The sequence below is a fragment of the Myotis brandtii genome, unplaced genomic scaffold (assembly GCF_000412655.1).
Source record: "Myotis brandtii unplaced genomic scaffold, ASM41265v1 scaffold540, whole genome shotgun sequence".
NCBI lineage: Eukaryota > Metazoa > Chordata > Mammalia > Chiroptera > Vespertilionidae > Myotis > Myotis brandtii.
In genome coordinates this window covers 2,352,132-2,366,458 of record NW_005369990.1, presented here as the reverse complement: position 1 = coordinate 2,366,458, position 14,327 = coordinate 2,352,132, and the positions used below count along the sequence as shown (strand labels likewise).

Sequence of the window (14,327 nt, the reverse complement as noted above, 5' to 3'; positions counted from 1 at the left end):
GCACCCTCTCTCTTTTTTTGGTTAAAGTAAAATATAGCTATCTCAAACAGACTTGTATTTCCTTCTGTTGCTAAAATATACATCCGGCCCTCTGAGTGAAAAGGGTTCATAACAGACCTTTAAAAAAGTTGTTATTTGAATGTTTGTTGTTACTAAGGAGTCGAGTCTTCCCCCAGCAACCTCATGACCAAAGAGTGGAAATAGCCTCAGTTTCCTAATTGCTCTCCATGCGGCACAAGAAAGGCAAGCGCCGGCCACTGTCGAAGGCACCTACTACCATTTCAGGCTTCCTGTTTCGGATGCAGCCGGATAGATTTTGTTTATGGTTCATAAAACCTGACTACTGTGAATAGTCCAGAATTCTGGCAGAATGGGATCCGAACTTTCATGGAGCTGTAAATTAAGGGGCGGGAAGTGTGACAAAACTCCTTAGAGAATGGTGAAGAAAAAAAAAGTCGCGCTGCAATGGTTAAATGAAATTTTATAAGCACATTCAGTGTGGAGCTGTTTTGCATTACATGAGTTGAATACCTTAGAGACACCACATCTGCAGGCACTTTATTAAATCCTTAGTCAGCACTTTCCAACCTGATGAGATTACTTCTTCATTTGACTGGAGAAAAGGAAAGCTGAGCTCTGGTCCTGGACTGCAGATTTCTTTTGATGTTTCACCTTGAACAGGGGGAGAGGACAGTTCCCCCCTACTATCCCCCCAGCACATCCCAAACTGGAGGAACTGTGAATGTCACAGAGCTATTTTACTTACCCGGAGCCTTTGTGGGAGTGTGGATTTATGGACTTCCAAAACAACTGTAGCAGAGTGTTCCCCAGGAAAACATAGATCAAAGCCCCATGTTTACTTCCTTAATGTAAATGTATCCAGATAACATCATCCTATATTGTATTGCAATATTAGGACCCACTGCAGATAAGGGACAGAGATTCCTTTGTAGTTCGTCTGGATACAGTAGGTTAGATGAGGGGCTATAAAAAGTATGAAGGCAGAACCCATAGGAAACCGAAGCTGATGTCAGTAAACAGCTGAGGACGATTTTTTTACTCTCCATAAATGAATTTTGTTTAATGTGGCAACATTTTCCTAGTGGTTTGCTACTCAACCCCAACAATTTAACAATCTCCAATGTCTTTCATATTTTTCTTGTATGACCCAAGAAGAAAGTGCTCAGAATTGTTCTTCAAGGAATGTTTTGAACCTTGCAGTGCTTGCATAATGAATTTTACAAGAAAATGTCACAAGGGAAAATGGCTTTTTCCAATCATGGAGGTTTATAGAAATTGGGTGGCTTATAAATGTGCAACTATTACACTCATTATAACAGAATTGGGGGTATTTTCAGCTACAAACTGATCATGAGAAAATTCGGGAGTATGCATGAATATTTATGATGATGATGATTATCATAACTGTTTATCTGCCATCTCTGCAAACAAAGGATTTAATCGGAATCAGAGACCTATTTCAAAAAAAAAAAAATTATCTGTATGGTTCCCCTAACCCAGCCCCCTTCCCATTCTGGAAAGCCTTGGTCAAGTAGCGGGTTAATTGTCATGAAGATTAGTGTGATGTTGAAATAAGTACTAATGGTCAAATTACAGGAGTGAAAAAGTTTAAGAATAGGTTTTGGTTTGGGCCTGAAAGGGTTAATTAAGTTTTTTTCACGGGTTATTAAAGACCCCCAACCCAAGCCTTCAGGAGTCATATTGACACCCCACCACAGGGCAACTCGCTCCTCTATTGACATGTTGCTGGTCTGAGCACAATAGCCTTCTGTGTCTGCAAATCATTGCTAAAATCATCTCAAGGAAAAAAAAAAGTTTGAAAGCTTTAACGTTAGACAAAAGCCCAAGAGCTGCAGTGCGCAGCTCAAAACCCCAGAGTCAGCAACTTCTATTGATTAAAAACTAACCTTTAAAGTAACTCTGAGAGTGTGTGGTTAGCATTTAAATTTAAACATGTCATGAGTTGATTTGTGTTACTGAATACCAACTCAAAAGGAGTAACATTCACATCGCTTTTTTTTTTTCTAATTCCCTTAAGCAGCTAAAGTATTTCATGAAATGTCAATAGGGCAAAAAGAAAAAGGGGAGGGGGGGGCACTGCGGGGCCTTGTAGTTTTCTTTCCCATGCAAATATTCACCCCCCAAAAGAAAAGTGTGGAGAGCGAAACACAATAATTAGCCCTTTGTCTAACTTTCCCAAGTGCCAGAGAAAGACAGATTAATTAAATATACAACGGTGTTGGTTTTTGGAGTGGGGGTCCTGCTTGCTGTGTAGGTCATAAATTAGGCAGAATAAATACTTCAATGTGTTTGCAGTGGGCCTGCTACGTCAGAGCCACTGGAAGGTTGGTGGGAGGAGAGCAGAGGGTTTCTTGCTAATGATAGTCACGTCTGGGTCTGTCTGGTTGCTCTTAGCAACCAGACATGATGTAACACCAGGATGAACTTGAACTTGGGGGACTTGAAAAGAGAACAATAGACCAGAGCAATCAATAAAGCCTATTTCAGTGAAGGATTACAGAGCTGCTCTGGGGTAACCTTGTCGGCAAGGCACACTGAATAGTAAGATGTGTGAAGAAAACTTTTTTCCCCCTGCTTTGCTTTTTAAGAGAAGTGCAGAGGCACTGCAGATTTTTGTAGTGCGCTGAGGTTGCATCCAGAAACTGTGGTGTGGAAAACTGCTCCCCCTGCTGACTCACCGGGTCCCAGGCGTTGGCTTCCAGAACTGCCAACACTGTGTCAAAGTCTGGAATTTCACAACTGACTGAGAAAGTGTGCGAACAGAAATTGTGAGCATTATTTGTGGCACCCAAAGTTGGACACTGTTCTGTTGAAGAGAGGGCTCGGCTCTAAAGTGGCTGGGAGGCAGCTCCTAGGAGAGCCTGCTAAAAAGACAGTTTGGAGTCTGCGTGGCTCTGCTCCCTCTCTCCCTCGCCTTTCTTTTGTCCAGCTAGATTTAGGCCGTGTGCATTTGCCAGGATGATTTCCTTTCAGGACACAAGAGGCCTTATTGTCTTCCTCAAAGCATGTGGTCAGAGAATAACATCTCAAAGTATACAGGATGAGTGGCTTTTCGGTTCGGGTTTAGGTTTTTTCAAGTGCTCTGGAAATCAAAAGTGACTTGTGTGACCAGGAAATCTTATACCAACCTCCACGTAGCTATCATTTTGCCATTTATCCTGGGGATCAAACGAGTCCTCACTTTACCTAATTGAATCTCTTGGATACGAATGAGCCTCCATCTGACCGGATCAACCCCAATGTAACCCTTTCTTGATCCTGTCAACTCAAAGGTTTTAGAAGCATTCACTTTCGCTAGAAGTTGATGACGTTTCTGTGAATAATGATAAATGTGGTGAATTTGACCAGGGTATCTCTAGAGAAAAGTTGGCAAAAGCCATGTACTTTTTTATTTCACTTGAGAAACTGACTCTGATATTAAACTGTAATTGGTCACTTTGTTGAGCTTACAGAGAAAGCTATGCCAACATATAAAGGGAGGTATAACCAGACTATTGCCCCAAACTAACCACCTAAGATTTATGAGAGAAAATGGTAACTGGGCCCAGCAGGCATAGGGAAGGCTCTAAATAAATGTTGAATGAACAAAATATGAATGCGAGTTATGCATTCCCTTGGCACATCCCAGTAACTAATAGGGTGAAGTTTTGATTATTATATGTCATTTTTGAAGCCATTGTTTTAGACATGCTGAGCAGGAAGGAGTATTTCACATCATCAAATCTACCTCATGCACATAGAAGGAAACTGAGTATAAGAGAGATGCTGTGACTTGTCCAAAACCACCCAGGACTCTCAGTATAGCATTTTTTCCACTTTGCCTCCACTTATTCTTATATCACTATTTTTAAAATTTTTTCATTTACAGTTTACTTTCAGTATTATTTTGTACTAGAGGCCCAGTGCATGAATTCGTGCATGGGTGGGGTCCCTCGGCCTGGCCGGTGACCGGGGCCGATTGGGGCCATCTCGCTTTGGGGGGGGGGAGTAGGGAATGCGGGAGGTTGGCCGGCCACGGGAGGTTGACTATGGGAGTGCACTGACCACCAGGGGGCAGCTCCTGCAAGTGTCTGCCTTTTGGAAGCATAATTGAAATGAGCATCATCAAAGCAATTTATCCATCTATCCATCTATCTATCTATCTATCTATCTATCTATCTATCTATCTATCTATCATCTATCTGGATAAATATACAACCAGCTTTATTTGATACTAGAGGCCCGGTGCATGAATTTCATGCACCGGGAGTGGGGGTTGTCCCTCAGCTCAGTCTGCACCCTCTCCAATCTGGGACCCTTGAGGGATGTCCGACTGCCCGTTTAGGCCCAGGATCGGGCCTAAACGGTTAGTCGGACATTCCTCTCACAATCCAGGACTGCTGGCTCCCAACCACTCGCCTGCCTGCCTGCCTGATTGCACCTAACCGCTTCTGCCTGCCAGCCTGATTGATGCCTAACAGCTCCACTGCCGGCCCAATTCCCCCTAACTGCCCTCCCCTGCAGGCCTGGTCACCCCCAACTGCCCTCCTCTGCTGGCCTGGGTCCCCCCCCAATTGCCCTCCCTGCAGGCCTGGTCACCCCTAACTGCCCTCCCTTGCCAGCCTGGTCACCCATAACTGTCCTCCCCTGCAGGCCTGGTCGCCCCCAACTGCCCTCCCCTGCAGGCCTGGTCTCTCCCAACTGCCCTCCCCAACTGCCCTCCCCTGCTGGCCATCTTGTGTCCACATGGGGGCGGCCATCTTGTGTGTTGGAGTGATGGTCAATTTGCATATTACCTCTTTATTATATAGGATATATATATATATATTAGTCCCAGGTATACATCAGAGTGGTTAGGTAATCATCTACTTTACAAAGTATTCCCCATCAATATTTCCAGGACCCACCTGCACCATACATAATTATCACAGTATTGTCGACTAGATTCCCTTTGCTTTATTTTACATCCCCATGATTGTTTTCTAACTGCCAATTTGTATTTCTTACTCCCTTCACCTTTTTCACCCAGTCCTTCTCCCCTCTGACAATCACCAGTCTGCACTCTGTGTCTGTGAGTCTGTTTCAATTTTGTTTATTTATTTTGTTCTTTAGATTCCACATGAAGTGAAATCATATGGTATTTGTCTTTCTCTGACTGACTTATTTCACTGAGTATAATACCCTCTAGGTCCATCCATGCCTCTCAAGTGCTAAGATTTCATTCTTTTTTATGGCTGAGTAGTATTCCATTAAATATATGTAACATAGCTTTTTTTTTTAACCTATGAGTCTGTTGATAGGCATTTGGGTTGCTTCCATATGTTGGCTGTTGTAGATGCTGCTGCAAAGATAATAGAGTGCATAAAGGAGTTCATTATTCTTATATCACCGTTGATCATCTGTGCCTCTTAAGAGAATGCAGCAATAACATCTTCGGTGCCTACATCTCATTGAATAAATGCTGTGAAAATCATCAAAGGAGACATTCATCACCACATGAAACCACTCCCCTCACCGATTCTTCATTTGATCAACTTTTCTTTATTGAAAACCTTCTATTGCAGGCACTGAGGATCCAATGAAAAACAAGGTGATCCAGTTTCCTGCCCTTGTGTAGCTGTCCTCACCAGACTATAAAACCATATGTGTATTTCAAGTGGACATAAATACTTTATTTTGTAGGACACACTCTGAATGTTAGCAAACCCCAATGGAGACACTGAATTTCAATTTTAGAGGAGTAAGATCAGTTTCAGTGTCTCAAGATTTACTACTGTTTGTGGCTCCTTTACTTTTTCCATGAATCCCCCCTTTATCTCTTACAGATCCTGATTTCACAGTTGGAAGGACAACTTGTAAATATATTATTTTCTACATTGAACCTCTAATTGCTCTTTTCCTTTTCTCTTCCAGTCCTGGTACCTGGGATAAAAGTCGAAGTGTCCCACCATCCACCAGACAGACCACCTGACCCCTTCTCAACTCTGTAACATGGACGCATCCTCAACCCAGCGCGGTTACAACTTCACTGTCAGGGGAAGGGGAGAATCAAATCAACTTGTACATGGAAACAGCGAGCATTATGGTCAAACAGCAAAGGCCATAACCTTTTGGGATTTTTTTTTAACTACTTTTGGGACTGTTGTAATTTTCTCATATGGTGCTGGAAATGGCTGGGCTTTGTAACATATGAAGTGTTTTCATGGTGGCGTGAGCATCAGGTAATGTGGCTAGAGGAGGTCTACCCTTGCTCACTGACTTCCATTGTAACACACTTTCCTTACGGAGCCTGGCCGTTTCACAGTATTCCATGAATTTACCCACACAGGTGTGAGCCTCCGCGAGCAATCAGGAGGCACATGGAAAACTAAATCTTTTGTAGTAGCTGAGATCTGCAATATATAACTTACGGGACAGTCAAAGGGCAATGTTTTTCTGTAACATATTGGAAAAAGAAAATGCAGTTATGTTCCTTTTTTCCTTTTTCTGTTAGCTTGGTTTGGTTCGGCAGTCAGCAGTTCAATCTATAACATGGCCCTCAAGGACAGTGAACCCACTCACGTTGCAGAACAATTCCGAAAACGGCAAACTACTACTACTATTCAGTTTTGTAAAAGTTTTGAAATGCTGCACTTACGTTAAAAAACAACAACATTTTTTCAACAATTTCAACAATGACACACAAATTCATATGGAAATGGGGAAGATGGTCTGTTTTGACAGAAACTGACAGGAATCAATCAAAACAATCGAATTTTGAATTGAGTAAAGTGCAATTTCATTGGATAGCTAAATATCTTTGTAAGATAGAGATTGTTGAAAATTCTATTTTTGTTTTTCAAGTCCTTCCACCCCAGGACTCTAAATTATTGGGGTAAAAAACAGCCTTGCAAGAAAAAGGGGAGCTATTTTTGCTTTTTATGTTTTTTATTGTTAAACTTGTATCCCTTTAAAAACTGAAGGAAAATTTAAAAAAAAAAACAAAAAAACAAATCTAATGGTGCTTTTACCACAATATGTTAACTACATTAAATGCTAATTAATTATTTTCTGTTATCAAAGCACATAAGTAAAATGAAATCATGGTATCTGTTAATTTCATAAGCTAGAAGTCACTATAATGGATTATGCCAATTCTGAAAATTTTTACATGTATCCGGCAACATAGGATTTATCAGTTATCAGACACTTCATTGTACCAGAGATTGTCCACAAATTTTAAAGACCTTTGCGCCCCTGAACTGGGCTATGGGAAAAATCATAATAATAATGAAACCAATACTGACACAAATGCTGGTGCCCACTCAGATCAAGGGTACTTGTTAGGGAAAAAAAAGTTTGCACCCCCAAATGTCCTGTATCTTATGTAAAAAAACACACAAAAAAAGACAAAAAAAATAATAACAAAAAAAAAGTGCAAGTGATTTTTCTACCAGACAGTGAAGCACCCCTTTGCTTCCCATGCAACTTCCAGAAGATTTCCTATACTATACATATATATACGTTCTGGTTGGCAAGCCCTGCTGATCAGAGAAAGTCTCTGCATGTTCTAGTGTTAGTAACTAATTTTTATATAGTTAATGTAGGATAAAGTAGAGTGCATTAAGACACAATATTGTAATCCCTACTCTAGGCACTTGCCTTTAAACTATGTTTTCCAGCCCTTCAGAAGGGTTCTACTACTGTCCTATACAATCAAGTAACTGAAATTCTTGGGAAGACACTTTGCTCCTCATCTTTCCCCCCCAGAACAATGTTGTTTTGTTTTGTTTTTTTTCCTTAATTTGCACGAAAACAAAAATTCCATATCAATGTGCCTTGCCCTGGATAGCGATTATTTGTGGAATTGTTGCACATGCTCCTCTATTGAAAGGGGGTTTTCCCTAGTCAAGCATTTGGAGACACTTTTTGTAAATGTGACTTTTATGTCAGCCATTGTCAGTTTCAACATCTAGAACTAAATAGAGAGTTAGTCGTTCCGCAGATAGGAGTAGTCTTTATTGTCCTCTGTGGTCAGTGGCAGTGCTATTCTGAGATCTGTAGATGCTTAGAATATCAGTATTTTGGATGTTGCTGCATTTTACAATTTATTTGGAGTCTTCCTTTATTTCCCCCAACCCCAGATATATGAAAATATGCAATACCTGCTTATATCGTGTAGAAAAGCTTAGCGATGATTAATTTTTCTTTTATTTTTTTTATTTGACCAAAGTCGGTGCTGCACTTGACGCAGTGTGTTTTGGGTGTTTGTCTTTGTACTTTTGTTGTGATTTTTGAATGCACGTGCGCAGGAAGGGCTCCTCTTAGAGAAGCAGTCAAACTGTGAAGCACTAAGCTGACCCTGCTTCAAGCAATTTTGTTTTTACAACTGTTCCTTTCACAAGCAAGCCTTAAAAAAAAAAGACAACTTCCTTTTTCTTCAGCTCCCACACCCCATTTTTCTTAGCAGACTGCAGTCAATCCACATTCAATAAAAAGTATATAATGCCCATTTTTATATGCACGTTTTTAAACTTCCAAGTTCTGACAATTGTTTACTGGTTATCTCTATTTAAGGAAAAAAAAATAAAATAAAACATTTTGGATTTTCATACGTGTCTGATAAGTGGTTGAATAGTCGTTTGGCGCTGTTGTATGGTGTGGTTGTCAGTATATGGTGTCACTTCCTATAGCCAGCCAGCATACTTTGCCTTCCCCCTATAGCACTTAGCTGGGCATTACTTTATTATGACATATGTGCACTAAAAAAAAGAAAAAAGGAAAAAAAAAGAAAAAATAGCAGCTTTCAGTGCTTCACAGTGAAGGGAAAAAGCCTAGACAAACATTTTGTCAGAACCTTGCAATAAGCCAAGGTATTACCAGTAAATTGGTTGTATATACAATAAAATTGCACCCTTTTTTTAAAAACAAAACAAACTAAGCAATAGTTTGGGCAGTTTTAGTTGTTTTTAGTGAGCATGTTGTAGTCATGACTGCAAAGAGAGAGAATAAACTGCCCACTCAGAAGATAATGTAATTTGTATTGTTGTATAGTTTTATTGATTACACTGATTTATTCTACCCTATTTTATAATGCAGGACTTTTGTAATGTTGTTTAAATGAGGAAAAATTTCTGTCAAATTAGCCTAGTGAAACTTCCAATTGTTCATTATAAAGGCAGCGTTCATAGAATTGCTTTCTTTCTCCCCCACCCCGCCCCCTTTGGGAACTGGATTTAAGTTTAAAACTTTCCTGTTTCCTTTTTGTTGTAAGTATTTAAATACAGTTATTTTTTTTCTCTCAATGGTATAGCATATTCCTATGCTTGAGAAGTATAGGTCTACTGAAAAACCATTGTAAATGGACGTTACAGGTATGCTGTATTTTTTGAAGGTATTTTGTTGTATTAAGTTTGATGAAGCTAAAATTAGGGAACTCTGAACAGATTTGCAGGAAGAAAATGTTTTAAAGGCTTTAAAACATTAGGGAGGCAGTCTAGGGTGAAAATGAACAGGGGTTAAGTATTAAATACACTAAGTTACATTTTTGTTCCTTTCATTGTCCAGAAAGCAGCAGGAAACTGTAGTTCAGTGGTGATCAAGCAGGAAAGAAGCAACACCCACCGTCCGCGTGTTTACCTTGTTAGAGTAGAAGCCCAGAAAGACCTTTGAGGAAGGCGTGGGGCTCATGGGACCGGGTGTGTAGACTGACAGACAGACAGACAGACAGATGGAGGGCTGTCGGCATTGGAAGGCCCCGCCCTCCATTCAGAGACATATTTCAATGTTTTCTCTTCCGTCACATGGCATTAACAATATTGGCAAAGATAACTTCCTCAAGTCACTCTCCTTTTTTTCCCCCTTTGGGAACTGAAGTCAGAGGCACAAACACTAAATCCGAATAGTTTTCTACCTACTTGTTTTTCTGGCCCCTCCCCCTGCCACAAAAATGCGCCTTTTCTGATCCCTCGCGCCACTCTGCCATCCCCGAGGCTTTTTCTTTCCTTTGAGATCTGAACTCACTTTTCCATTTCTTCACACACTGGCATGAACAGCTATTTAGTACCAGCTTCTCCCCACCCCCACCCGCCCCTCAGTCAGGCTCGGGCTGCTGGGCATCTGCCCCAACACCTGTGCCCTCCACTCGGACAGTCCAGTGAGCAGGGACCCGCCCCCGGGCATCTGCAAATCCCCTGGGGAAGTTGCTCCTGCCCTTTCAAGCTCATCCCCACAGGCCTTGCACCCTGTAGTCAGTGTCAGAAAGTACTGAGGAAATCTGGATTAAGAAAAGCATTTCTCCCTTGGGATTCTCTGGGGGGAGGGCTTCTGAGAATGTCATTTAATGTACTTTGCATCATGTCTCTGGAAATACTTTGTCGTCCATACTGGTGGTAGTGGTGGTGGTGGTGGTGGTTTCTCTCTCTCTTTCTATATCTCTGTCTCTTTCCTTCATTTCTCTCTCTTTTTTTTCTGGTAGCAGGCCTCCCATAGAACAAATTGCAAACACACTGACATGGTCACGTAAGGAGAGCTTCAGTGGCACCTCACCCCCCTCCCAGACCCGTCCTTGGCCGGTCTCAGTCTCAGAAAGCGGCCCTGCCCACGGGCAGAGCTTTCATTCCCATCGGCTCCCGAGGCCAAGTTCGTCCTGAAGTCAATGCATGTATTTACCATTTGACAGCCAACCCACTCTGCCTTCTCCACGTCCAAGGCTGTGCATTCGTCTAATTAGTGTCATGTCTGTTTTCCTTTCATTTTTCCCAATGAAAAAAAAAAAGCAGTGGGATGAAAATTGCTTTGATATATAGCAGGTAACATTGAAGCTATTCCATAGCACTTAACTGTAGTGAATTCTGTGTCACCAATTCTGAAATCAATTTAATGTTTCATGCAAATCCATTACATGGTGCTATTACAGGCTGACAAAATGATTTACACCAATGTGACAACTTGGGCTCAATTCACTCTGCTTTCCAACAGTGTAAAATGCATAGCAGTGTTTATCTGCATGACAACTATGCACTAATCTGTCTGAAAAAAAAAAAAGAACTATATCAACTTTGGTATCTACTTTCCGTTTACTTCAATCCTTGCCTTTTTGGTCATTGTTATAATGCCAGCTTTAGGACAGAAAGAATTATAAGAAAACCAGCATAATACCTGATATATTAAAATGTAGTGCCTGTGAAATCTGTATTATATTGCTCTTCTGAAGTAAGATTTTTCTACACCGGTAGCCTTCGCTGTCAGTCAGTCAGGACCTTCTGGTATAGGTGATGTAAAATACCCGTACAATATTAATGCATGCTATTCCATAATGCTTAGTGAACTGTATGAATATTACTCAAAGTTATGTTAGTCTTTTTTTTTTCTGACTTGGTTCTTGTCAGCTAGGTTTAAAGGTATTTCACTGAGAACGCAAATTCTGTCTTTTCTTGATTTCGACTGTTTTCAGTATTTTGGAGGTATACATTTACTTAAATTCAGTATTACTTGTGTTTTTGTTTTCGTTTTTTGTTTTCTTTTTCTTTCCTAGGGGACAGGCATGGGTGTTTGATTTCAGAAATCAGGCCCTGGCAAGACTTTTGTCTAAAAACGACGGTTTCTGAATTTCAAGAACTGCTGCAAACACCCTCTTGCGGACATTTCCAGGAGAGGGGCGTTCTCCTTGCCCGCCGCCGAAGCTCCGCTCACCCGAGCGTTTTCTTAGTGGACAGTGCTCAGCCAGGTACCCATGCTTGATCCGTCATCACACCAGACTTCCTCATACGAAAAGGAAAAAAAAAAACGAAAAAAAATTCTTTAAGAAATCACTTGGCTATTTAGTTTTATGCACAGTTGCAATATTTTCTTCAAAAATAAAACTGTACAAACTTTGGGCCCGATTCATAAGAAAAAGACATTTGCTATTAACACGGGATTTTTAAAATAGACTTTTTTCGTCTCAATTTGAAAGTATTTTCCAAATTAAATAAATTTTATCTCATTTTTTTCCTAAATGAGTACCCACCTGTGTTTTATGCCCCAAAGGGCTATGAGGGGGACAGGAGAGTGGGGAGCAGATACCAGAAACGCCCAGGAAGATGAGGGTGACACCTAGACCCAAGCAGAAGGGGTGGCAGTGTGTGCCAGGCAGCACGGGTTTCACATGTGGACTCCTATGCTGTTTAATTAAAAAAAAACTAATTTCAAAAATGTGTCATCACCAAGTCCTACTGTGTGAACTTTTCTATTTTTAATCCCTGAGGACAATAATGTCCAAAAAATCAGGCTGTTTTTCCTGCTGTTTTGATGCTCCACTTCTCAAAATAACAAAAGTTTTTGTTTTCCCTTTGATTCTATTTGTTATTTTTACTATTATTTCAGTAGGAGTCTATAAATTAGCACTTTAAATAAAAAACATCTCAACCCATGGTCCGCAAGGCCACTGGCTCCTTGGGGATGGAGATTTGAGAGCTGCCAGCTTCTTGCTTCTGCCCTCTTCTCAGATGGCATCGCTGAGATGCTAACTAGCCCTAGGGCCAGAGCTTCATCAGGTTCTAGGAGGTCCGCAAGGAAGACTTTCAAAGGCAGACACACACTCCCCCTTCCCCTACAGCCATGACCTCTAACCCGGAACAGAGTTCACTGGGGACTTTTCCACCACCCTTGGAAATCTGTCCATTCAAGATATCTCGGTTTTACATTTCAAATTGGGGGGAGTGGGGGGTGGAACACTTCCAATGATAAGAGATCCGTTGTGAAACTGAACACTCCCGTGTTAATAACTTAGCTTGACATTTGTTTTTATGAGCCGGGCCCCCTGTGCCTCTAGATTACTTGTATTGACTTTCATAGTTAGCCTTTTAGTTTTACTGTGTTCTGTGAAAATTTGTAATTGGTTGAGAATCACTGTGGGCGTCCATTCTTATTCAACTAAATCTCCACAGGTTTTTGAGCTGGTGTGGATTAGATTAACTCTTGTATTCAACCATTAGTGCTACCACCTTCTCACATTACAATACAATTACTGGAAGCAAGTACTGCATTTCCTATGCAACAAAAAAGGAAAAATAAAAAATTGCTAATGCTATGGAAACTGTGTCATCATTTGCTTTCAGTCATGCCTGGGTGGTGGTATCTGAGTGCCAGTTATGGGTGTGGATCGAGGTTCCCCCGGAAGACTGGTCTTTCTACACCGTGGAGTTTGTGTCATCCTTGATGGATGTCAGGCACATGATACCCTTCCCAGAGCTCTGATGGGCAATAATGTTGGTTCTTTCACCTACTTGGACAAATACAGGACTTTATACTCGCATAGTGCTTAGTATGTGCCTGATATTGTTCTGAGTGCTAAGATGCCATGTAAGGAGTCAGGAATGAGTAACTGTAGGATACAGCTGGGGGAACAAAAGAGAAAGGTGGGGTTACCTGGACCTAGGAACTCCCAAGAGGAGCCCCACACAGCTGGTACTTGGATCTTTGCTGAGAGGGGTCCCCATGAGGGTGGGGGCACCACACGGCCGGTACTGAACCCTGTGGAGGATGTGGGGCAGCGGGTGCTAGGACTGAGGAGTGGGACGCAGCCTCCAGGATTAGTCCTGAGGGGACAGGCGCGTGGGCGCTGGGAGGGCTGAAAGGAGCCGGAAGCTGTTACGTCCACCCTCTGCTGCTGGCATGTGGCAGACAGCAGCTGAAACCAGAAAGGGTTCCCTTCTCTCCCTTCTCCCTCCCCCAGCGCTCCTGCCAGTGCCTCTTACTGGCCAGATCTAACTGTAGCCCCTGGCAAGGAAGTCTGGACAACACAGTGAGAAAACTACTAGCCCCACAGGACAGGGTATAAAAGGATGGGCTTGGATGCCAGAGATGATGAGTCAATGGCACAAATATCTTAATCCATTTAATCTTCACAACCACCTGATGAGAGGGGCACTATTTTTATTCCCATTTTACAGATGAGGAAACTAAGGCAGAGAGAAATTGAATAATTTATTCAAATAATGAATAAATGACAGTTGGGCTTCTCATCTAAGAAGTCGGGCTCTAAATTCCATCCTACAATCACTATAATATATTGACTGAATTATTTATTTAATAAATATTTTTGAGTATCTATAATGTGTCCAAAACTATGCCAAGGCTAGGGATAGTAGGTAAATAAAGACTGGGAAGCTCTTCTTGTGAAGTATACAGTCTAGTGCAGCGGTTGCCGACCTTTTGGACCTCATGGACCACCAGTGATCCACGGACCACCGGGTGGCGACCGCGGGTCTAGTGAGCAATACTATTCAAATAACCACAGCAGCGAAGACCCGCATGGAGCTGTGATGAGTGTAAAGGATGCGCAT

The 14,327-nt window shown here is 41.6% G+C and overlaps 1 protein-coding gene across 10 annotated transcripts in view; it reads left to right on the top strand.

Moving 5' to 3' along the window:
- The window catches only part of NFIA (nuclear factor I/A), a 571,713-nt gene extending 558,640 nt beyond the window's left edge, over window positions 1-13,073 (top strand). For all 10 annotated transcript variants that reach the window (XM_014549245.1, XM_014549244.1, XM_005878068.2 and 7 more), the window contains one exon: window positions 5,935-13,073. In XM_014549245.1, the coding sequence (XP_014404731.1) occupies window positions 5,935-6,011 (77 nt within the window). In that variant the 3' untranslated portion in view covers window positions 6,012-13,073. The remainder of the gene's footprint in view (window positions 1-5,934) is intronic.
- Window positions 13,074-14,327: the final 1,254 nt, after the last annotated feature.